A 26,305-nucleotide genomic window follows, 5' to 3' on the forward strand; every position below is an offset into this window, starting at 1 on the left:
GGACCAAAATATTCTTTAAAAATACAGAAAATGTACAATTTAGTGACAATTTACTTATTTCCAAGATTTATTACATTAAATCTCTCATCTATTCCGAATCACCTAACTTACTGCAAGAAATATGTAGAAATTCTTTAATTTTTTTTATTTGTTCTAGTTTGTTGTACATGACAGTAGAATGCCTTTATACATTTTCGTAGATCATACATAAATGGAGTATAATTTCTCATTTTTCTGATTATACATATTATAGGATCACATTGGTCATGCAGTCATATATGTACATGAGGTAATAATGTCTGTTTCATTCTACTCTCATTCCTACCTCCATACCCCTTCCCCTCCCACCACGTCCCCCTACCTGATATAAAGTAACTATTCTTCCCTATCCACCCCCGCATTGTGAATCAGCATCCACATATCAAAGAAAACATTCGGCCTTTGGTTTTTTGGGTTTGTCTTATTTCACTTAGCATGATATTCTCTAACTGCATTCATTTACCAGCAAATGCCATAATTTCATTCTTCTTTAACGCTGAGTAATATTTAAAATATGGAACCAACCTAGATGCCCTTCAACAGATGAATGGATAAAGAAAATGTGGCATATATGTACAAATTTTTAAAGTATGCTGTTATAAATTTATTTCTGTTATCTTTGAATTTCAAAATAACTATCAAATCAATAGGTTTGGTCTCCTGATTTACTGAATGTTTTCTAACAGTTCTTTAATCCAGGACAGAAGAATATCCAGTTCACTGATGGCTTTATAGATTCCTTTGTTTCCAATCTGCAGATAAAGTAAAAACATAAAAACAGAAGTCTTTCATACTTAAGAAAACAAATCATTCAAAAACAAGGATTTGAAATACTTACCCCATAAAATGTCCTTTTCATTCTGGTAATGATTATCACCTCTCTAGCTGGTGCAGCACAGGAAATCTAAGAAATCAACAGTAAGTACAGATAAAATTGTTGAAGATGCACTTATAATGCTCTTCCATTCATTCAACAAATGTTTATTGAGCAAGTATTATGTTCTGGTCACTGGATATGCAAATAAATAATACACAGTCTCTGTCCTCACAGAGTTTATAATTTCAGGGGAACAAAGTTGATAATAAGAGAATAAAAATGAAGACTTGCAAATTACAATTAAAGCTATGTTTGCAATAAACAAGTGCTCTGTGATAGAGATTTATAGCAACAACCAACTTTCAACTGGGTACTCAGAGAGGGCTCCTTTGAAATATAACATTTAAAATGACATCTGAAAAAATGAGAAGGAGCCAGCTAGGCTGTATCAGAAAGCAAGGAGAGCAGAGGGGAAGCTGGGAAGAAACACAGGCAGGAGTGGTTCAGACGAAGGAAAGATGTCAGCATGGATAAGGCAGGGAAGAGCTCAGTGCTTTCCAGACACTGAGAGAAGGAAAGCATGCCTGGAACAGTTGGGGAAGAGAGATGATGGGAGAATGACAAGAAATATTTACTTTCTGGAAACTCAACCCAGCTGTCAGGTACAATTAACAGTACAACATTCAGTGTGGATTATCAGGCGAAAGCTTCCAAGAAATTCATATGAATTTTTCCAGGAGTGAGCTGGTATTTTGAGAAGCTGGCTTGTAGCCTGGTCAGGAGAAGCTGCCAGTCTCCTTTGTGCAGGTGAACTTTCAAACCTTATCTGAGGGTAGAAATCATTAGGAATCAAATAGGAAAACAACCAACATCTCCCGCTATTCTCCCACAAATTTTTATTGGGTTAAAGAAAAGGGGAGAAAAGGAAAAATTGGAAATGTCTCATTTATTCACTGAATTTTTATTCATAAAACCTTAGCACTGGCATAAACCAACCAAGGAGATTTTATAGATTTAATATTCTCAATTTGCAAGAATGAAACCAAGGGTCAGGTGGTTTACTCACTCACTAAGGTCTCACAAGAGGTTCTATCCTAGTGACAAAATAGTGTAGAGGCACATCAAGAAAGATAATAATTAAAAACTCATGAAATGACAGTGGCTAAAGGATAACGCATGGCACAGGTCAACCAACAGGTGTTTTCAATGCTCTTAATGGTAGCAACAGTGTCTTGGCTATGCCTAAATGCAAACTATACTTTCTGCTTAGGAAGAAAGAGACTGTTCATGTGAAAGGGGACTTCATGGTTAGGTCCAGAAGAGTTGTGAGCTTAAGGGCTGCAAACATGTGATTCATGTTAAGGGACAGTTTGCAGGATTCACAAACTCAGGGGGAGAACTTTTTGTGCTCAGCCCTGAATAAAGAATACATTTACACCACACTATGTAGCATGGAATCCTCCCCTTTGAGATGGGTGGGATGTTCTCATCTACTATTACTATGTACATAAACTTTCAGTAAAACTTCATCTTTATACTGAACCCTCTGTTTTTAACAACAATAGCATCATTCTTTAAGTTCCTACAATGAGGTATTAGGATTTAACGATTTAAATAACACAGAAGGCAAGAGAGCAAATGAAGGAACCAAATTCTGGACATTACAGAAGTTAAATTACGTTAAGTCATTCCTTAGGCTATGCCCTCTGCCCGGAGACCTTGATGTGTGATGCACTGCACAGTAGTGTGAAAAACTCCAGAAAGACTCCTGACCTCACTCACATCTAAGATACCTGCCACCCCAGCAAGAGCCAGAAAAGTGGAAAAAGAGAAAATTAGGGTGTGTTAATATAAAAACTAACAGTGCCAGTGTTGTCCTTAGAGCTACACTTTGGCTTATGGATGCTTTGGGTGCCTTGCAAACCATTTTATGTAAATGAACCCTAGAAAATAATCTGTTGTCAAAGTAGTCACAGATTTAGTAGCATAGCTACATTTTACTACCATAACTAAAATAGCTTTGTTTGAAAGGAAAATTCTAAAAGAATGATTTCCTTCTTTTTTTTTTTTTTTTTAGTATGTAGTTGCAGTTGCTAAAATTGGGCTGAATGACAAAAGGGTTAGTACTCTTATTATCAAAAAAGCTAAATGACAAAACACTCAACTGCAACAGACATGATTTAAACTAAAGGCAAGTTATTAGTAGCACCAGAATAATTAGAGAACAAATTAAAGTATGTGATAGTCATGCAGTAAAAAGCACTGCATGCTTATCATCGACTATGGCTTATTGTTCACCATTAAATCAACACAAATTTATTGAAAACCTGGTATCTACTGGGCATTCAAATATGTATCTGCTATATTTAATTCATTTAGAAAAGTACCCTATAGGAAGGGGAAAATGGTAGACTTGAGGCACCCAGTATATACTGAAATATACCTCCATGCAGGGAATATTATAATGAAAAACTACTCACTGAAAAGACCCTCACACAACAGAGGAAATCAAATCCATTACAATAGATGTACAAGCAACAACAAAGAAACACAGGAAGCATGAGCAAAAAGGCAAACAAGTTCATAACTCCCAACTAACTGAAAATATTGAAGGAGATAAAATGCAAGACAATGAATTTTAAAAGTTGATTGTTAAAATGATTAGTGAATGAAAAGAAAAACTAAGGAATAAACTAAGGGAGAAAGTACAGGTTATAAAATAACATATGAATAAAAAGATATTCTGAGAAAGAGCCAAATGATAATCATGGAAATTAAAAATTTAATAAATCAATTAAAAATTTTAGTAAAAATCTAACTAACACACTAAATTGAGCAGAAGAAAGAATATCAGGGCTTGAAGACCAGCTTGTTGATTTAGAACATTCAGACAGGAATAAAGAAAAAATAAGAAACATATACAAGCACTCTAGGGCAACATTAAAAGACCAAACTTAAGACCCATAGATCCTGAAGGAGATATAGACTATTGGCATAGAAAACTTATTCAGTGAATAAGATTAACATTCAGGCATTTGAAGCACTTACAACCCTGAATAGGATCAAAACACATTATAAGAACCACAGCATATTACAGTTAAAAAGTCAAAAATTCAGAACAAAGAAAGAATCCTTAAAGTTGTAAGAGAGAAGCACCAAGTGATTTACAAAGGAAAATTCATCAGAATAATAGAAGATTTCTTAGCAGAAACTCTATAGGCCCAGCAGCATGGAATTATGTATTTCAAGACCTAAAAGAAAACTACTACCAACCTAGACTTACTATATCCAACAAAGCTATTCTTCAGAATCAAAGAAGAAATAAAAACCTTCAAGATAAATATAAAGAAATTCATGACTACTAAGACAGCATTGCAGAAGATAATTAAAATAACCCTTCATGTAAAGAGAAAGACAAAAATAACCAAGAGGTTCAGAAAGAATAAATCACATTAGAAGAATAAATAAGCAAATGAGAATTAGGAATGGTTCAAACATTAAAAATCAAAATAAGAGGAAGTAACACATGCCTCTTTATAAAAAACATTAAATGTAAATGGTCTTAATTTCCTAATTAAAAGACACAGACTGACAGATTGGATTACAAAATAAGACCAACTATATGTTATCTCCAGGAACTATACCTTACAGGCAAAGACATTCACAGACTAAAAGTTAAAGGAAAGAAAATGATATTCCATGCAAATACAATTGAAAATCAAGTTGGAGTAGCTACTGTCATATCAGACAAAGCAGATTTCAAACTAAAAATTGTCAGAAGAGGCAAAGAAGGAAATTATGTGTTGATCAAGGGAATAATCCAATTAGATGGTATAACAAATGTAAATATTTATGCTCAATACATTGGTGCACCCAATTCCATAAGACATTGATCAACATAAAGGGACAGATGGCTCCATTACAATAATAGTAGGAGATTTCAAAATACTGCTTTCACTTACAGATGGGTCATCCAGACAGAAAATCAACAAAGAACAGATTTAAACTACACTGTAAATCAAATGGATTTTACAGATATTAGCAGAATATTTCTTCCAACAATATCTGAATACCCTTTTTTTCAGCCACTCATGTAAGTTTCTCCAAAACTGATTATTTATTAGCCCATAAAGCAAATCTTAGCAAATGCAAAATGTTGAAATAATCTCTTGCATCTTTTCAAACCAAAATAGAATTAAATTATAAACCAATAGCAAAAAAAACCCAAAAACTACACAATTCATGAAGATTGAAAAATACACTTCTCATTGATGGCTGCGTCACTGAAGAAATCAGGGATGTTAAAAAATTCCTAGAATCAAACAAAAAATGAAAACACAACATTCCAGAATCTGGAAAATGCAGTGAATGCAGTTATAAGGAGAAGGTTTATAGCCATGAGTGCCCACACTAAAAAATCAAAAAATCTCAAATAAACAACCTAATGATACATCTCAAATTTTTAGACAATGAAGAACAAACTAGTCCCAAAAGCAGTAGAAGGAAAGAAGTGTAATAAATATCAGAGCCAAAATTAATTAACTAGATAATTAAAAAGTAATACAAATGATCAATGAAACAAAGAGTTGGTTCCTTGAAGAGACAAACAAGATTGATAAACCCTTAGCCAAATTGACCAAAAGAATGAGAGAAAGGGCCCAAATTAACAAAATTAGAGACAAAAAAGGGAATATGACAACAGACATCACTGAGATCCACATGACTATTAGGGACTATTTTCAAAACCTGTAATCCAATAATTTGGAAAGTCTAGGAGAAATGAATGCATTTCTAGACATATACAACATACCAAAATTGAACCTTGAGTATACAGAAAACATAAACAGACCATTAACAAGCAATTAGATTGAAACGGTAATTTAAAAAAAAAAAAAAAAAAAAAAAAAACTCCCAACAGGAAAAGCCCAGGACCAGATGAATTAATACCCATGCTTCTTAAGTTATTCCATGAAATAAAAAGGAAGGGAAAATTTCAAAACTCATTCTGTGAAACCAGTATCACCCTTATACCAAAACTGGATAAAGAGAAATTAAGGAAAGAAAATTGCAGACCAATTCCCTTGATGAATGAATATACAAAAAATCCATAATAAAATACTTTTGAACCAAATTCAGCAACACATTAAAAAGATCATAATCATGATCAAGCTGGTTTCATCCCAGGAATCCAGAAATGACTCAAAATTCACAAATCAATAATCATGATACGTAACATAAATAAAATCAAGGACAGAAATCACATGATCATCTCAATAGATGCAGAAAAAGTCTGTGACAAAATTTAACACACCTGCATGATAAAAACTCTAAGGAAACTAGAGTTAGAAGAAACTTATCTCTTCATAATAAAGGCTATATATGACAAACCTAAAGTCAATATCATACTGAAAGCATTTCCTCTAAAATTGGAAACAAGATAAGAATGTCCGCTCTCACCACCCTATTCAATATAGCACTTCAAATTTAACACAGAACAATTAAGTAAGAGAAGGAAATAAAATGGATGCTAATAGGGAAGGAAGAAATCAAATTATCCTTTTGCAGATGATAGGAAACCTAACAGTCCCACCACAGGACTTCTAGAGCTAGTAAGAAAATCCAGCAAAGTAGCAGGACACAAAAATCAGTACAAGAGATCAGTAACTTTTCATACACCAATGACGAATCTTCTGAGAAAGAAATAAGGAAAACAATTCCATTCACAATAGCTCCAAAAAAATGCCTAAGAATGAACTAACCAAGGAGATAAGGGCCCACTACAATGAAAATGATAGCACACTGCAGAAAAAATTGAAGACACTAAACACTAGAAAATGGGAAAATGCCTAAATTCGTGAACAGGCAGAGTTAATACAGTTCAAATAGCCTATCAAAGGCAATCTAATGCGGGTCAATGCAACTCTCATTAAAATACCAATGGCATTCTTCATAGAACCAGAAAAAACAGTCCTAAGATTCATATGGAATAGCAAATACCCAGAATAGCCAAAGTCACCCTGAACAAAAAGAGTAATGCTAAAGACATCAAAATATCTGATTTCAATTTATACAACAGAGCCATAAAAACAAAAATATCATGGTACTGGCATAAAAACAGATACATAGATCAATGGGTCAGAATAGAAGACTCAGAGACAAACCCACAAATTACAGTCATCTGACTCTTGACGGAAGTGCCAAAAACATGCCTCAGAGAAAAATACAGCCTCTTTAACTGCCGGGGCCCAGCCCTAGCAGGGGTCAGGGGTCCTAGGTGGATGGGAGGCGTCGGCACAGTGGAAAACAGCAGACAGAGACACCAAGTGTTCTGAGGCTGAATCTGTCTTTATTTTTTCTGCCAGCCTTTTTATAGATATTTTTCTTTAGTAATGATTATATCATTTTATGGTTAGTTTAAAATAAGAAAGACCTTTAAAAGTACAATCTATGCTTCTTCTCAAAGTACACATTCCCTCTGTATGACAGCCCAGACCAAAACAATCTTATTTCCCAGCTAGATTAAAACAACCTCATTTTCCAGCTAAACTGAGGGCACCATGATCTGCCAGCCTTCAACCTTCAGAACAAACATGTCACTAGATTTTCTGAGAAACCACCCCACCATGAACTCCAGTGTTCAACAGTGAAAAAGCTTTTACTATGATTAAAGGACAAAGAAATCAACTTATAGTTAATATTTAGTCTATTCTATTTCATATAATGATGGATTACAATCTTATTCTGATTCTCAAAGAATCATACTAAACATAGAAAAAACACAAATTATATTTATAACTAACCTAAATATTTTTATTATGTAAAGAATCTCTAGATTTAACTATTCAACCTAGGAAAGCAACAAAGGCTAAACATCACATCCAAGTTCAAAGGAATGCCTCTTCATCTATGTATATTTAGAAATTATTATACCAAAGCAATCACAGGCTCCTTTTAACTTGAGCATAGCTACAATTGTTTATTTTCATATATTTTATCTATATATTACTGCTAAATTTTTATTGTGTGCTATTTTGTGTCCCAATACAGTAAAACCTTCCCAAAGTTTTTCCAATAAGGTTCTAATGATATATTGATTATTAATATTAAAAAGCAACTACACATGGAGACATGCCACACCTATGGCCCCCAAGAGGGAGGACAATCAACAGAACCGTGTCAAGTATTGAGTCCTCTATTCCAACAGAACCATGTCAAATGTCAGAGTGGCAGGAAGTAGATGTGACATTTAACAAATGAGAAAAACTGCATATCCACATGTAGAACAATAAAACTAGATATCTCTATCTCACCCTGTATGAAGTCAACATAAAATGGGTCAAAGACCTAGGTACACCACCAGAAACTTTGCAACTGTTGGAAGAAGAAATAGGAAAACACCTCTACATATAGGCATAGGAAACTTCTTTCTGAGCAGGACTCCTACAGTTCCAGAAATAATATCAAGAATTATAAATGGGATGGCATCAGATTAAAAAGCTTCTGTACAGCCAAAGAAACAATCAACAAAGTGAACAGAAAACCTATGGAACAGTAGAAAGTCCTTACCAGCTACTCTTCCTACAGAAGATTAATATCTATAAACAACTCAAAAACTCCACACCACAAAAACAAATAACCCAATCAATAAATGGGCTAAATGAACTAAACAGACATTTCTCAAAAGAATTATAAATGGTCAAAGATTATATGAAAAACTGTTTAGCATCTTTAGACATCAGGGTAATGCAAATAAAAACTACACTGAGATTCCACGTCACTCCAATCAGAATGGCAATCAAGAATATAAATTACAATAAATGCTGGCAAGGATGCACAAAAAAAAAGGAATTCTTGTACACTGTCAGTGGGAATATAAATTAGTACTGCCACTATCATATTCAGTATGAAGTTTCCTTGAAAAACTAAAAATATAGCCTGGAGCAGTAGGGCACACCTGTAATTCCAGTGGCTGGGGAGGACGAGGCAGGAGAATCATGAGTTTAAAACTATCCTCAGCAAAAGCAAGGTGCTAAGCAACTCAGTGAGACCCTGTCTCTAAACAATATATTTTAAAAAGGGCTGGGGATGTGGCTCAGTGGCCGAGTGTTCCTGAGTTCAATCCCCAGTACCAAAAAGAGAAAACTAAAAATACAACTACTATATGATCCAGCAATACATTTTTTTGGTATTTATCCAAAAGAATTACTTTAGAAATATATGCACATTCATGTTTATCACAGCATAATTCACAAAAGCCAAATCACAGAATCAACCTAGGTGTCCAACAAAAGATGAAGAAAATGTTACATACACACACACACACACACACACACACACACAAAATGTTGTTTTTATTCAGCTATAAAAAAAGAATAAAATGATGTAATTTGCAGGAAAATGGATGGACCTACAGAGCATCATGTTAAGCAAAATAAACCAGACTCATAAGAAGATGAGTTTTGCAGGATTTCTCTCATATGTGGAAACTAGTAGGGAAGAAAAGGAAATAAAGGAATGTCATGAAAAAGGAAGGGAGACCAATAGGGAAGAAGATCAAGATGGGAAAGAGCGAAAGTGAAGGCAGCAAAGTTGATCAAAGTGTTGTATGCATGTACCAATATACCACAATGAAACACACCATCCTATATAAAAGTACCCTACATGATAAAAATTGTCTCAGGACATACCTGATGGCTCATAGTCTACCAAGAGACAGAGCAATGCAAAATTACAGTACTACGTAATAACTACAGTGATCAAAACAAAAATCCAGCTGTCCTGGGAGATAGAGGAAGAGTTAATCCGACCATGCAGCCCAGAAGACTTCTGGGAAATAAGTGAGCTGCATCTTGAAGAATGAGTTGAAGGAGCAGAGAGAAGGGACAGGTAGGCAGAGGAAGCGAGTGTCCCAAGGATACAGAGAACAGAGACCATTTAAACACATCTCAGATCGCAGCTGAAATCCTTGGACTAACCTACTTACGTCACAACCCCAACCTCCACCCTTGAGGTAGTAATTCCTGCTGCCTGCTCCCTTCGCAGCAGCCCCACCTCAATCTGACACCAGCAGAGGCTGACTGGAAACATTTTCAGTGATCTCCATGAGGACAGAAAAATTAACTGTCAATTTTTGGTGAATCCCCAAGCTCTGGGATAGTGTTCATCAAATACGGATAATAAATGTTTGTTGATAATAAATGTTTGCAAAAGAAATGCAAACTTCAGTCCAACTGCTTCAGCATCCCCAGCCCCCTGGTTTAATTAAAGTTTGAAACATGCCCTAGACATCAGTAAGCACCAGAACCTTGTTTAAAATAACCAGATAAATACATAATAGAGTCCTTTTTTTTTTTTAACATGCCATTTTTAATTGGTCAATTAAATTTTACTACAGCCAGAAAAACATTTCTAGGTTGATTTCAAAGAAGGAAAGAAGAATGAGAGTTCCAGGTCCCTGAGATGGAGTATACAAAAATTCCTTAGATAGTGCTCCTAAAGCTAGTTAGTACATGAGAACAAGAAATACAAGCTAATGTGCCATTTGCATTAAAATGCAAGAAGTGCTACTCCATTCAGGCCATAGAAGCCCCCCAAATTATTTCTTAACTACCCCAGTCCTATTTCCTTCTTCCCCACCATATTTGTCATTCAGGTTTCCCCATTAATTTTACTGTATATGTATGTTTCCATAAAAATATATGATATTATTTTTTTTCTTTTTTTATTTATTGTAAACAAATGGAATACATGTTGTTTGTCTGTTTGTACGTGGGTTAAAGGCCTACATACCATTTGTATAATCATAAATTTACATATGATAATGTTGTTTGATTCATTCTATTATTTTTTCCCTTCCCCCCCACCCCTCCCTCCCTTCTTTTCCCTCTAAACAGTCCTTTCTTCCTCCATTCTTGTCCCTCTCCCTAACTCTAACCCTAACCCTAAGCCTAACACTAACTCCCCCCACCCTCCCCCTTATGTGTCATCATCCACTTATCAGCGAGATCATTCGTCCTTTAATTTTTTGAGATTGGCTTATCTCACTTAGCATGATGGTCTCCAATTTCATCCATTTGCCTGTAAATGCCATAATTTTATCGTTCTTTATGGCAGAGTAATATTCCATTGTATATATATATACCACAGTTTCTTTATCCACTCATCAATTGAAGGACATCTAGGTTGATTCCACAATCTGGCTATTGTGAATTGAGCAACTATGAACATTGATGTGGCTGTATCTCTGTAGTATGCTGATTTTAAGTCCTTTGGGTATAGACCAAGGAGTGGGATAGCTGGGTCAAATGGTGGTTCCATTCCAAGTTTTCTAAGGAATCTCCACACTGCTTTCCAGAGTGGCTGCACTAATTTGCAGCCCCACCAGCAATGTATGAGTGTACCTTTTTCCCCACATCCTCGCCAACACCTGTTGCTTGTATTTTTGATACTCGCCATTCTAATTGGGGTGAGATGGAATCTTAGGGTGGTTTTGATTTGCATTTCTCTTATTACTAGAGATGTTGAACATTTTTTCATATGTTTGTTGATTGCTTGTACATCTTCTTCTGTGAAGTGTCTGTTCATTTCCTTAGCCCATTTGTCGATTGGATTATTTGTATTCTTGGTGTAGAGTTTTTTGAGTTCTTTATAGATTCTGGAGATTAGTGCTCTATCTGAAGTATGATTGGCAAAGATATTCTCCCACTCTGTAGGCTCCTTCTTCACATTACTGATAGTTTCCTTTGCTGAGAGAAAGCTTTTTAGTTTGAATCTATCCCAGTTATTGATTCTTGCTTTTATTTCTTGTGCTATGGGAGTCCTGTTGAGGAAGTCTAGTCCTAGGCCGACATGTTGAAGATCGGGACCTACTTTTTCTTCTATAATCTGCAGAGTCTCTGGTCTGATTCCAAGGTCCTTAATCCATTTTGAGTTGAGTTTTGTGCAGGGTGAGAGATATGGGTTTAGTTTCATTCTGTTGCATATGGATTTCCAATTCTCCCAGCACCATTTGTTGAAGAGGCTATCTTTTCTCCATTGCATATTTTTGGCGACTTTGTCTAGTATGAGAAAGTTGTATTTATTTGGGTTTGTGTCCGTGTCCTCTATTCTGTACCATTGATCTACCTGTCTATTTTGGTACCAGTACCATGCCGTCTTTGTTACTATTGCTTTGTAATAAAGTTGAAGTTCGGGTATTGCGATTCCCCCTGCTTCATTTTTCCTGCGAAGGATTGCTTTAGCTATTCTGGGTTTCTTATTCTTCCAGATGAATTTCATGATTGCTTGCTCTATTTCTGTAAGGTATGTCATTGGGATTTTAATTGGAATTGCATTGAATCTGTATAGCACTTTTGGTAGTATGGCCATTTTGACAATATTAATTCGGCCTATCCAAGAACATGGGAGATCTTTCCATCTTCTAAAGTTTTCTTTCATTTCTTTCTTTAGTGTTCTGTAGTTCTCATTGTAGAGGTCTTTCACCTCTTTTGTGAGATTGATTCCCAAGTATTTTATTTTTTTCGATGCTATCGTGAATGGGGTAGTTTTCATAATTTCTCTTTCTGAGGATTCATCACTTATGTATAAAAATGCATTGGATTTATGAGCATTGATCTTGTAACCTGATACTTTACTGAATTCACTTATGAGTTCTAAAAGTTTTCTGGTGGAATTTCCTGGTTCCTCTAAGTATATAATCATATCATCCGCAAATAGGGATAGTTTGAGTTCTTCTTTTCCTATTCATATTCCTTTAATTTCCTTGGTCTGTCTAATTGCTCTGGCTAGAGTCTCAAGAACGATATTGAATAGGAGTGGTGAAAGAGGGCATCCCTGTCTTGTTCCAGTTTTTTAGGGGGAATGCTTTCAGTTTTTCACCGTTTAGAATGATATTAGCCATGGGCTTAGCATAGATGGCCTTTACAATGTTAAGGAATGTTCCCACTATCCCTATTTTTTCTAGTGTTTTGAGCATGAAGCGGTGTTGTATTTTATCAAATGCTTTTTCTGCATCTATTGAAATAATCATGTGATTCTTGACTTTAAGTCTATTGATATGGTGAATTACATTTATTGATTTCCGGATGTTGAACCAACCTTGCATCCCTGGGATAAAACCCACTTGATCGTGGTGCACTATCTTTTTAATATATTTTTGTATGCGATTTGCTAAAATTTTATTGAGAATTTTTGCGTCAATGTTCATTAATGATACTGGTCTGAAATTTTCTTTCCTTGATTTGTCTCTGTCTGGCTTGGGTATCAGGGTAATATTGGTTTCATAGAATGAGTTTGGGAGGGTACCCTCCTCTTCTATTTCATGGAATACTTTGAGAAGTATTGGAATGAGCTCTTTTTTAAAGATTTTGTAGAACTCGGCTGAGAACCCATCTGGTCCTGGACTTTTCTTTGTTGGTAGGCTTTTGATGACCTCTTCTACTTCATTACTTGAAATTGTTCTATTTAAATTGTGTATGTCCTCCTCGTTCAATTTAGGTAATTCGTATGTCTCTAGAAACCTGTTGATGTCTTCGAAATTTTCTATTTTGTTGGAACATAGATTTTCAAAATAGCTTCTAATTATGTTTTGTATTTCAATCGTGTCTGTTGTGATATTTCCTTGTTCATTCCGAATTTTAGTGATTTAGATTTTCTCTCATCTTCTCTTTGTTAGAGTGGCTAAGGGTTTATCAATTTTGCTTATTTTTTCAAAGAACCAACTATTTATTTTGTCAATTTTTTGTATTGTTTCTTTTGTTTCAATTTCGTTGATTTCAGCTCTGAGTTTAACTATTTCCTGTCTTCTATTTCTTTTGGTGTTGGTCTGTTCTTCTTTTTCTAGGGCTTTGAGCTGTAGTGTTAGGTTGTTTATTTGTTGATTTTTACTTCTTTTATTGAATGCGCTCCATGAAATAAATTTTCCTCTAAGTACTGCTTTCATAGTGTCCCAAAGATTTTGATATGATGTTTCTTTGTTCTCATTTACCTCTAAGAATTTTTTAATTTCCTTCCTAATATCTTCTGTTATCCATTCATCATGTAATAGCATATTGTTTAATCTCCAGGTGTTGGAGTAGCTTCTGTTTTTTACTCTTTCATTTATTTCTAACTTCAATCCATTATGATCTGATAGAATACAAGGTAGTGTCTCTATCTTCTTGTATTTGCTTACATTAGCTTTGTGGCATAATATATGGTCTATTTTAGAGAAGGATCCGTGTGCTGCTGAGAAGAAAGTGTATTCGCTCTTGGTTGGATGGTATATTCTATAAATGTCCGTTAAGTCTAAATTGTTGATTGTGTTATTGAGATCTATGGTTTCTTTGTTCAATTTTTGTTTGGAAGATCTGTCCAGTGGTGAGAGAGGCGTGTTAAAATCACCTAGTATTGTTGTGTTATGGTCTATTTGGTTTCTGAAATTGAGAAGGATTTGTTTGACATACATGGATGAGCCACTGTTTGGGGTATGGATGTTTATGATTGTTATGTCTTGCTGATTTATGGTTCCCTTAAGCAGTATGTAATGTCCTTCTTTATCCCTTCTGACTAGTTTTGACTTGAAGTCCACATTATCTGAAATGAGGATGGATACTCCAGCTTTTTTGCTGAGTCCATGTGCATGGTATGTTTTTCCCCATCCTTTCACCTTTAGTCTATGGGTATCTCTTTCTACGAGGTGAGTCTCTTGCAGGCAACATATTGTTGGATCTTTCTTTTTGATCCAATCTGCCAGTCTATGTCTTTTGATTGATGAGTTCAGGCCATTAATATTCAGGGTTATTATTGAGATATGATTAGTATTCCCGGTCATTTGGTTCATTTTATTTATTTATTTATTTATTTTGAGACGACTTGGTTCTTCCTTTATTTGACAATTCCTTTAGGATAGTTCCTCCCATTGCTGATTTGTTTCTTTGTTTTTCATCTCTTCCTCGTGGAATAGTTTGCTGAGAATGTTCTGTAATGCTGGCTTTCTTTTTGTAAATTCTTTTAGCTTTTGTTTATCATGGAAGGATTTTATTTCATCATCAAATTTGAAGGTAAGTTTTGCTGGGTATAAGATTCTTGGTTGGCATCCATTTTCTTTGAGGGCTTGAAAAATGTTGTTCCAGGCCCTTCTAGCTTTTAGGGTCTGGATTGAAAAATCTGCTGATATCCGTATTGGTTTCCCCCTGACTGTAATTTGATTCCTCTCTCTTGCGGCCTTTAAAATTCTGTCTTTATTTTGTATGTTAGGTATTTTCATTATAATGTGCCTTGGTGTGGGTCTGTTGTAATTTTGTATATTTGGAGTCCTATAAGCCTCTTGTACTTGATCTTCCATTTCATTCTTCAGATTTGGGAAATTTTCTGATAGCATTTCATTAAATAGATTGTTCATTCCTTTGGTCTGTTTCTCTAAGCCTTCCTCAATCCCAATAATTCTTAAATTTGGCCTTTTCATGATATCCCACAGTTCTTGGAGATTCTGTTCATGATTTCTTACCATCTTCTCTGTTTGTTCAACTTTGTTTTCAAGGTTAAATATTTTATCTTCAATGTCTGATGTTCTGTCTTCCAGGTGTTCTATTGGTTATGCTTTCTATGGAGTTCTTAATTTGGTTTATTGTTTCCTTCATTTCAAGGATTTCTGTTTGGTTTTTTTTCAATATCTCTAACTCTTTATTGAAATAATCTTTTGCTTCCTGTATTTGCTCTTTTAACTGTCAATTGGTGCGATCATTCAGTGCCTGCATTTGCTCTTGCATCTCGTCATTTGCTTCCCTAATCATTTTAATTATGTACATTCTGAACTCCCTTTCTGTCATTTCTTCTGCCATGCTGTCGTTGGGTTTCATTGATGTAACATCTAGATTTGTTTGCAGCATTTTCTTTCCTTGTTTTCTCATATTGTTCAGGTATCAGTTGACCACTGTGATATTGCAGATTTCCTCTATTGTCTTATAATATCCCTGAAGATTTCTAGTATATCCCCTCTTAGCCTTCAGTAGTCTGAAGTCTTGGAGGAAGTTGAAAATCGGGGCTCCACAAGGAAGCTGACTCCCTAGGGGAGTGGCCTTCCAGTGGGGTATATTCCCTGCTAGTGGGCAGAGGTACCTTCACTTGCTGAAGAATGGTCATCCAAAGGGGAAGTAGGATGTGGGCTGATGCAAGGCCAGTTTGGGTCTGTGTCTCTGATTTTACAGTCCTTTTGGGAGAACCTCACCCGACAGGGAGGACTCACGGAGTGGGGAGGTCTCGCTGGTCGGTTTCCCTCCCAGAGGTTCCGTTCAATTCACAACTACCGCCTGGGCTGGGCAGCCTTCTTCTGCAATGTTTCCAGGGACCCGGACCTACCTCCTGGGCCTGGAAGCCTCGCCCTTCGCAGACGAATCTCCTTAGGCTGCCTCTCCTCAGAGAAGCTGCCTGCAGTCCTGGAGCCTTCGCTCCGCCCCTCAGTTTGTCTGTGGGGCTCTTCCACCAAGAAGCCTTCTAGGACCCTGCTCTGCACTTTTCGCCTGGCTATGCGGCCCCTCCTCTGAGCAGCCACCTGGAGCCCCTTACAATCGCTCCAAGTCCCAGTGACCCGCCACACGCCTTTTCCTCCAGCAGCCACCTGGTGTTCCGTGCGGTCGCTCTAAGTTCAAGTGACCCACCACGCACCTCCTTCTCCACCAGGCAGTCACCCAGAGATCTGGTGCGTTCGTCACGAGTCCCAAGAACTCACTGTGCACCTTCTCGTCCCGACTGCCACCCATAGCCCTGGTGCAGTCACTTCGAGCGCAAGCACCCCGCCGCGCTCCTCCTCCTTCTCCAGACAACCCCCCTGTGTTCAGGAGCGGATGCTCTGGGTCCAAACCACTCACCACGCTGCTCCACCGGATAGCCGCACCGAGCCCTGGCGCAGCTGCTCCAAGTCCAAGCGACGTGCCAAGCCCATATTTCTCCTTCTCCTCTGGGCAGCCCCCTGTGTTCAGGGGTGGTCGCTTTCAGTCCAAACAGCTGACCAAGCACCTTCTCCTCTGGGCAGCCTCCCAGAGCCCGGGTGGGTTGCGCCGAGTCCAAGTGCTGTGGTGAGCAGCCACCTCTCCAATGCTCCCAGTTGTCCGCGTTCACTGCTCCAGCGGGGGGGAGGGGCGTCTTGCCGGCAGCTCTACTTCACAAAGTTCCCTGCTTTCGGGGCTACCGCCCCATCCGGGACACCTCCCCAATGGGAGACACTCACCCGGCTGCTTTGAGTTGGTCCCAAGTCTCTCTATATCTCCTCTTCTTGAGTCCTGAGTCCTGAAGCAACACGAAACGCGGCCACCCTCTAGTCTGCCATCTTGAATCCCCATAATACAGTCCTTAATTTGTGTTCCTGGTATTCTCAGGTGTTTGGGAGAAAAAGAATTTTATTATAATGTACTATGTCATGTTATAAACACATAGCATTGTGGAAATGAAAAAATATATAAGAGCTTATGTTTTTATTTATCTCATTATACTTCAGATTGGATCACAATCACCTTTTTTGTTGTTTTTGTTAATTTGGGGAGGGTTTCTGTTGATTTTAATGGCTAAGATAGTTCCTACTCTGGCATGGTCTTAATTTCCTGAAACATTTTTCCCAAAAATACAAATGACAGATAAAGGATTAAAGACTAAATGAATGTCATTATATCATATGACACCAAATGTAGAGTTTTAAGAAAATCTAATTCAGTGGTTTTTTTGCACAATTTTTCATATGAGGTCCTATAAATGTTATCCAAGGTGCCTTTAAAGTAATAATTGAGAAAAGTGTGTGCATATAACCTGTTTTGAAAATGAACTGCATAAATAAATGTCAGTTTGCAAAAGAAAAGGCACTAGGATCAACACAAAACTACTGAGACCAGAAAGTCTATGGGAAAGTCAAAAAGAAAATAACAAAATAGCATTATTCAAAAAAATTACTGTATTTAAACAAAGTTTTAAAGAAAAGAGGAAAAAGTAAACTATTAGCCAAGTGTCTCTGCAAAACCAAATTTCACATTTAATTTTAACAAAACAAATGATAAATATCTAACAGCCAAGTAAATATGTAACAAAAGAGCTCATAAAACATTATTTAATTTTTATGTTCTCTATAACTGGAAGAATGATCTGATTTGGATAAGCATAGATAATCTTGGTTGCTTGGAATAATTTTAGGTCCTTACAAAAGATTTCTCCATGTTCTAACCAGAGGCATAAAATTAAGAGTTTTCAAAACCCTTACCTACATACAGATACAAGGGTAAGGAAACCTTATTGCAGATTTTTAAAAATTCTCAATGTAATTACCACTCAGTAGAATGAGTCTATATAATTGAGCTCCTGAAAATTCTTAACCCAGCAGGAGAGCTGTACCTCATCTTTTTGACAGAGATGTTATGTATCATTAACCCAGGAACAATATTGTTGACAAAAGGATTCTATAACATAATGAGAAAACACATTTATTAAGATTTAAACCAATTACTCATAATGATTTCTTCATTTTTAAATCAAAGTACTACTATAAATTATACACATTATACATGGTAGCACTAAGATAAGGTACTAAAAAGGCATTCGATTATTTAAGAGAACCACTTTCATAAATTGTTGAGAAAATGTAACTGAAAGCAAATCATTGGTCTGTGTATAGAAAGCAGACAGTTTTGCAAAACCATGATATGCTAAGCACTCTGGCATTCTCTTGCTTAATTGTCCCAACAACCTCACAGGGAAATTACTGTTATTGTTAAAGAGATGGGTTTTGCACTTCTCAGTTACTGAAAGAATAAGACAAAATTGGTTTCACTTCCTCTTTCTTGCTTAACAGTTCAAGTAATTGCAATTTTAAAATTTGACATTACAAAGATGAATAATAATTCATAAGTTGATAAGCTAATTGCAATTAATGAAACAAATTTCTTTTCAAACTACATAAAAGAAATAGAAACACAAATATCACATTTGCCAAGACATTAGATTTTAAATGTAATTACACACAATAAATATGAAAAAATGTAACTTTGTAATTTCCAATTACTCTTCGGGCTATCAAAATGTTCATTAAAGTAAAAGAGGAAATCTTGAAAACTAATGGAAATTTTTTTCAGTTTCAACTTCGATCACTAACAATTAGGCAAGTTATTTTATGAATCCAGGGAGGCAACTATTCAATTCCCTTTCAAGTCTGAGAGTATGAGTTCTATAAGAATCTTTAAATGTCTTCTTTACACATAACTTATTTTGTTTGAACAATTATGCCATTAAACTAACTAAACCAAATTACCCAAATCAAACTAACTGGAAAATGTAATTTTTATTAGCTGCACCAAAATGCTCAGAATGTTACCACAAGCAATGAGATGATATTCAAATACGATGGTACTGGAGACTCCAGCCCCTGGAGTCTCCCATAATAACTGTCATAGTGTTGTATGTATCTTAAGAGTGGCTCAAGAAGATGCTAATATCAGAGAACCTGCAAATAAGCCCCAAAGGAAGGTGGCTTAGAGAAATCACAGAGCTTTCACAAAATTTTTTTAAAAAATCAAATCCATGAGCTAATAATGAAAATGAGAGAAAATGACAACAAAAGTAACAATTTGTTAGTCATCATAGGAGAATATTTTAAAAAATCCTTTATCTCAAAAACTGATAGACAAAGAGAATTAAATATTTACCCTGCCTTTCTTATATGGTAAGTTCTTCAAGTCAGCCAAATAGTAAGGAATAGATTCCATGTGCAGAATTATCCCAGCTTAAGAATAAAAAGGTGGAATAGAATTTTAAAGTCATTGATTTATCATGCCTTATGAATTAATGAATCTAGACAATAATTATCAATGACTGCTAACATTGTAAAACAGAGACCAGACATTAGGTACCACAAGAAAATGGCTACTACTCCCCTGAAAAGTGTCCCAGTTGAAAAAAAATCAACCCTGATTCTGGTCATGGTTCCATATAACCACCAATGTTTGGAAAACAAATGTGAAGGATGATAATAAATGGAAACCTGGTCCTACACAAAAGAATGGAAAGTCTCTAAAGCAGCAAAACACAGAACAGTTATAACTAATGAGTCAAAAAAGGTAAAAAAAAAAATGGAATCATTAAAATGCCAATCAAGAAGTCAAAGAGGAGGAAAATAGAACAAAGAACAGGCAGGATAAATAAAAACAAAGATCAACGTGGTAAATTTAAAGCCAACTATATTAATAATACATGAAATGTAAATGTTCTAAACACACCAATAAAAAGATTGCTGGGGCAGACCTTTTTTTAAAAGTACAGCCTAAATAAATGTGACATACAAGAATGTCATTTTAAGTAAACAGCAAAGAAGAGTAAAGGGTTGAAAACAAATACAGCACACTAATTCTAATCAAAAGAAAGCCTGAGTGGGTCACCTGGTAAAAGAGGGAACCAATCAACATATCACAGCAGGGACCTCTGAGAAGACAGGAATATAATGTAGACTTTACAACAACCCCCTGGTGGTGGTATGTAATACTAGAAAAGTTGAGGTTTGCGGGTTCATAAAACTAACTGGGTCAACTGAAGGCAAAGCTCACAGGACAGGGAGAATTAGTCCAAGGAGACACTCATGGATTAGACTCAAAATAAGTTTTGTTTTTTTTGTTTGTTTGTTTGTTTTTTTAAGTTTGAATAGTGGCCATAGACTAGAGTGGGATTGTTGACAAAAAGTCTACATCTTTTTTCTAATTTGCATAAAGGTATCCTATAAGATAAGAGTGGCCCTGGTTATGAACACATGTATGTTACACATGAATGAACAATTCTTGAATAATTAGCAAGGACTACTACCTATGGATCGAAATTTGCTTCTCTTCTTTCTAGTCATAAACAAGACTATATTTCCCAGGAGTCTTTGCAATTATTTGTAGTCATGTGACTAGTTTTTGCCAAGGGAATAAGATCAGAATGATATCTGTCATTCTGGAAGCAAGGCTTATATGAAATGGATAGGCTTCTTCCTGCTTCCATCTGCCTGTCACACACTAACTGCAGAGAGTTCAGGAATGACACAGCGACAGTCTGGAAGTCTACCTCCCTGACTCATAATGTAGAGGAGAGTGATTCCATCCAGTGAGACCTGACTGTACTTCCACATGAGGGGCCCATGTAAAATAAAGGCTGAACATCTGAAGCCACCAAACTTTGGGGGGCATATATGTTACAATTAAAATTATCATTCTAAAATCAAAATTAGTACATAAATATATTTTTGTTATGGAGAATTCATCATATATGTACATATATACACATATGTATATCAATGTTAACTATATTCATAAAAATTTTCATGTTCAAAAACATTCAGTTCTTATGACTTTTATGTCCCCTCGTCTCCCCTTTCTCTACTACTCTCTCTAATTTCAAAAGTAGGGAACTTGGAACAAAGACAAACAGAAGAGCCCTCAAAATGAAGAACTTCTTTCTTATGAAGACAGAAGTAGACCTGGTCAACTAAATAAAAAAATGAAAATTCAACAAGTTGGTCATTTGACAACTTGGCCATTCGACAAAATGTCCTGGAACAGGCAAATGTCACATTTTCGAAATATGTTTAGCGGGGCAAAAGGATTAGATGAAGGAAGGAAAGAAAAAGAAAAAAAGTGAAGGAAAAAATGAAGAAAAATATGTGGTCCCACTCATTTGATGACTACCCATCAAATGTAATCCATAAACCCTCAAAATATGGCAGTGATTCATTTCTTTGCCTTTGTCAAATAGTAATGAGCGACAACAGTATCTGATTTCAAACTATCTACAAAAGCAATAGTAATTAAAACAGCATAGTATTAGCTTAAAAACAGACTCATCAACCAGTGGGACAAAACAGAAAGCCTGGTAATGAACCCAAGCATGTAGTCAATTATTTCCAACAAAGGTGCAAAGCACATGCATTGGGAAAAGGACAATATCTTCATGGTGTTGGGAAAACTGGATATCCATATGCAGAAGAATAAAATTGCACCCTTACCTCACATCATATATAAAAACATCTCAAAATGGATGAAAGACTTAAACATAAGACCTGAAGCTATAACATTACTTTTTTTAAAAAATGGGAAAACTTCATGACATTGGTCTCAACAATGATTATTTTAGATTTGACCACAAAAGCACAGGCAAAAAGAAAAAGGCAAATGGGACTATATCAAAATAAACTCTTCTGTACAACAAAGGATAAAACATAGGAGAGACAACCTATGAATTAGAGAAAATATTTGCAATCCATATATCTTATAAGGCATTAATATCCTTAAGGCAAAATATAAAAGGATCACAAACAATTGTACAGAAATAAAACAAATAATCTGATTAAAAATGGGCAAAGAGAATTGAAGATATTTCTCAAAATATTGTGTTAAGAAAATGCCTGACTTCACTAGCCATTAGAAAGTGTAAATCAAAACCGCAATGAGACAGGCGGCACATTGCCTGTGTCAGAATGGCTGTTATCAAAAAGACAGATAACAAGTGTTTTCATGAATGTGGAGAAAAGGGAATGCTTTTACACTGTTGATGGGAATGGAAATTAGTACAGCCAGTATGGAAAACTATATGGAAGTTCCTCAAAAAACTAAAAATAAATCATCATATAATCCCATTTCTTTCTCTTTTTTTTTGGGGGGGGGGAGGGGGTGGGTGCTGGGAATTGAACCCAGGGCCTTGTGCTTGACAGGCAAGCACTCCACGAACTGAGCTATATCCCCAGGTCATATAATCCCATTTCTAAAAATAAATTATAATCCTACTTCTGAATATTTACCCCCCAAAATTCAAAATAACATGTCTAAGAGATATTTGCAGTCTTATATTCACTGCGGCACCTAAATGTTCATCAGTAGATGAATAGATAAAGAAAATGCGGTGTACATACACACAGTGGAATACTATTCAACCTTAAAAAGAATTTTTGTCATTTGTGACAACATGAATGAAATTGGAGAACGTTATGCAAAATGAATTAAGTCAGACACAGAAAGGCCAAAACCACAGGTTTTCACTTACATGTGACATCTAAATTAATGGAACTCAAAAAACAGAGAGTAGAACAGTGGTTCAGAGGCTGAAGGGGTTGGAAGGGAGATGATGGACGGAAATGTGAGGCTCAAGTTGACAGGAGGAATACATGTTTTTGTTTTTTACTTTGAGATATACTGCACGGTATTATTAATATAGTAAATGACAATGTCTTGCACATTTCAAAATTATTGAAGGAAATCTCAAATGTTTGCCCCCCCAAAATTTGAAAAGAAGCAGGAGAAAAACCAAACCGGAGTCACGTGGCACTTGGGAAGGTTGATGGGGTGGTATGTTCAAGTTAGACCACAAGGGGGAGCCAGCCACTTTGGCAAAAGGCAACCACCAAGATGTGCCACTGCTCCATCCCGCGGTGCGTCGTGACCCTGAAAGCAGCAGCATCTCTACTGACACGTTGAGGTCCCTTTAGAGGAAAAGCTGCTCAAAAATAAATTAGGGAAAACCAGAGTTGCTGGACACATTTAAGTTTTTTAAATTTTCATCTAGAATATTGCTTGATTTGGGTTATGGCTATCACTATGTATTTAGCTATTCGAGCCAATGAAATCAAGCCAGTGACAACACAGACATGGATTGGCCGGTTCCCAGTGCCCACGTATCAGGGGAGGATTCCTGCAGTGCCTTGCCGACACTGACAAACTTCACTTAGAATAAGGTAAATTAAATCTCATGGGTAGTGCCCTGGATAGCACTCACAGAGGAGCCAACGACTTTAGCCACAGGAGAACCAGAGAGTACTCTGTTCCTAATCCTGTGAAAAAGGTTACTCAGGTTTCCAGATACTACAATGGGGAAGACTTTCTTGTTGTCCCTTTGGGTGGCTCCGCCCTGACCTACAGTGTCTGCCAAGGGTCTCATTTCCTTTATTCTGGTCCTCTTCACATCTTTGGTGACCTAAGACTCTCTAACTGGGAGTGATGACAACATAATCAGTTGGTAGTAAATAAAATGTAAAATTCTATAATTTAATTTACATGTAAGAAACTAAGAGATTATTTTTAATTATTCACTGCCTTAATAAGATGACCTTCTGTATAAATACAGAATAAACATAAGATAAATGACCACCTTTCCATTAATACAGACACTCTCTGGATTCTACAAAAAGATATCAGGTTGCAGTTTTGCTTTTGTTTGTTTTTAACTTTGTTGTTATGTTAGTGGAATATTAGAGTTTATGAAAACACTCTTCAGTCCCAAGTCCCAAAGACATAAACACAAACAAAAGAGGAAAAAGAGAGCATAAATGTGTTGAATTGTTTTACCTAATTGATCAGTTCACACTCATAAAATACCTAAATACCTTGGCACACTCCACTCAGGATCCATAGGTTAAGGACATTCTCACTCTCAGAAATAAAAACCTTTCTGCACTCCCCACAGGAGAAATTCAACTAACATTGCAAAGATCCTGACTCCCCTAGCCAGCCTTGATATTTTATCACTGTGGGTGTTATTGTAGGAGTGTGGTCACTTTTACCTTGTTACTTTCCTATTGCTTAGTGTGACAAGAACCACTCTGAAGCCTTGAATAATCCAAAATATGAAAGAAGACGCTCCTTTTTAGATTTTGACTGTGACTCTTTTTTAAAAAGCATATATGGCCTGATTCAGATGCTCACCTGTAACCCCAGAACACTGGGAGGCTGACACAGGAGGATCTCAAGCTCAAAGTCAGGCTCAGAAACTTAGGGAGATCCTAAACAACTTAGTCTGACCCTGTCTCAAACTTAAGATCTAAAAGGGCTGGGAGTGTGCTCAGTGGTTAAGTGCCTCTAGGATCGGTCCATGGTACAAAAAAAAAAAATAGACAACTATAAATTATAGATAATTAAGAAAAAGGCAGTCTAAAAGCTCCCATCGTCATGGTCCATAGAGACATGGAGAGAGAAAAAGTAGAAGACGGAGAGATGGTGAAAGGACAGAAGAGAAAAAGCAGTCTAGACTAGTGCTTGGCACCACATTAGTGCTCAAGAAATACTTGTCAAATGAAAGAGGGAATTACTTGGTATTATGTGACAGGGAGATGATTACAAGATAAATATTTACTTGAGGACCACACCATGTTATTTCAGCTCTTTTCATATGTGCTGTTCTTTAAGAATTAATAACTAGTGCCGTCATGAGCTATGCATGGTTCTTTGATGCTATTTCCCTGGTGATGGACTCTCCTTTTGGACTACAAACCAACAACCAGAAAGCCTTTTTACTCACCTGCTGATATGGAGACAGCTTCCCACATGCTGTTTTTAGGTAGTTTTCTAGGTTCAAACTCACCTCATTTGCCAGGCATACTTACACAATGGCTCAATTTCTGCCTAAGGCCATGAAAGTCTTCAACAAAGTCTATTTCCTTGCCTGTTTGTAATTGGAGTTGACCAAAAACATCTTCCATGAAGAAGGACAGAAGTTGTTCCTGGAATCTGCAGTTTTTCTACAAATAAGACACAGAAATTTTTAATTCATAAGGTATGAATAGTTTGGGTCATTTTTCTTGTTAATGTCACTGAAACATCCCCCAGATTATTAATTAATGACTCTCTGGACAAAATTAAAATGCAGGGGGAAAGCATTGAACAAGTAGAAACTTGAAAATGAAGACTCTCCAGCTTACCATAAATAGCTTTTTTGTTTTCTTTTTTAATAATCGTATATTTTTCACACGGTCTTCCTACAATAAAATAAAGCAGAATCAGTTGTATCCAGGGTTCCAGTGTCCTTCAGGTCCTCCTTGCAAGAAGAACCTAATACTTACCGGAATTGTTGCTTTCAGCCAGGCTGCCTTGACATAGAAGTTGTCGACAGCTTGGGACAGCAACTCCCTTGAGTGACAAGGTTGGATGAAGGAGAGTCGGGATGGCTTGTGCTTGGCAATGGCAAGAGACAAAGTGGCACACAGCAGCCCAGACCTCAACATGCAGTGCACCCACATATCCTTCTCCCCACTCTGGGTCGTGTCACTCACAGGGTCACGTTGGTTAGATGAGAGGATAACCTACTTACGTGAACCCTCAAAGCCGCCTCCCCAATGTGATGCCAGGAACGAGCCCTTACAATTTATAGAGAGGATGATCACTTTGGTGTTCTATTTTTCAGAGATTGTTTCATAATCAAAAAAGGTTGACCACACCATCTGTAGCATTATATAAAAGTTCAAGTTTACCAGCAAGATCCAGCCCCCATTTCCAAAATAAAATTCAGAACTTCAGATGCGTATCACAGCAGATCGAATTATTTCAGAAGTCATGCCATTTCCCAACGAAAGCGTGAGCTCCGGGAGGCTGTGTGATTATTTGTTTTAATCCTCATATGCAAATCTTCTTTTTAAACCAGAATCCCTAAAAATTTTAACCAGTGGTTAGAAAGGACAGCCTTGTAAAGCTTGCTCGTGATTTC

At 36.4% G+C, this 26,305-nt stretch overlaps 1 protein-coding gene across 1 annotated transcript; it reads right to left on the minus strand.

The window, feature by feature from the left end:
- Positions 1-704: 704 nt before the first annotated feature.
- On the minus strand, positions 705-25,841 carry IL26 (interleukin 26; the record flags this gene model as incomplete). The annotated part of the gene is made up of 5 exons (XM_079140494.1): positions 705-791; positions 878-943; positions 25,209-25,343; positions 25,524-25,580; positions 25,665-25,841. 5 exons carry the CDS (start codon positions 25,839-25,841, stop codon positions 705-707), a joined length of 522 nt encoding a protein of 173 aa, XP_078996620.1.
- Between the last annotated feature and the right edge of the window lie 464 nt (positions 25,842-26,305).

Source organism: Sciurus vulgaris, assembly GCF_902686455.1.
Source record: "Sciurus vulgaris genome assembly, chromosome: 5".
Lineage (NCBI taxonomy): Eukaryota > Metazoa > Chordata > Mammalia > Rodentia > Sciuridae > Sciurus > Sciurus vulgaris.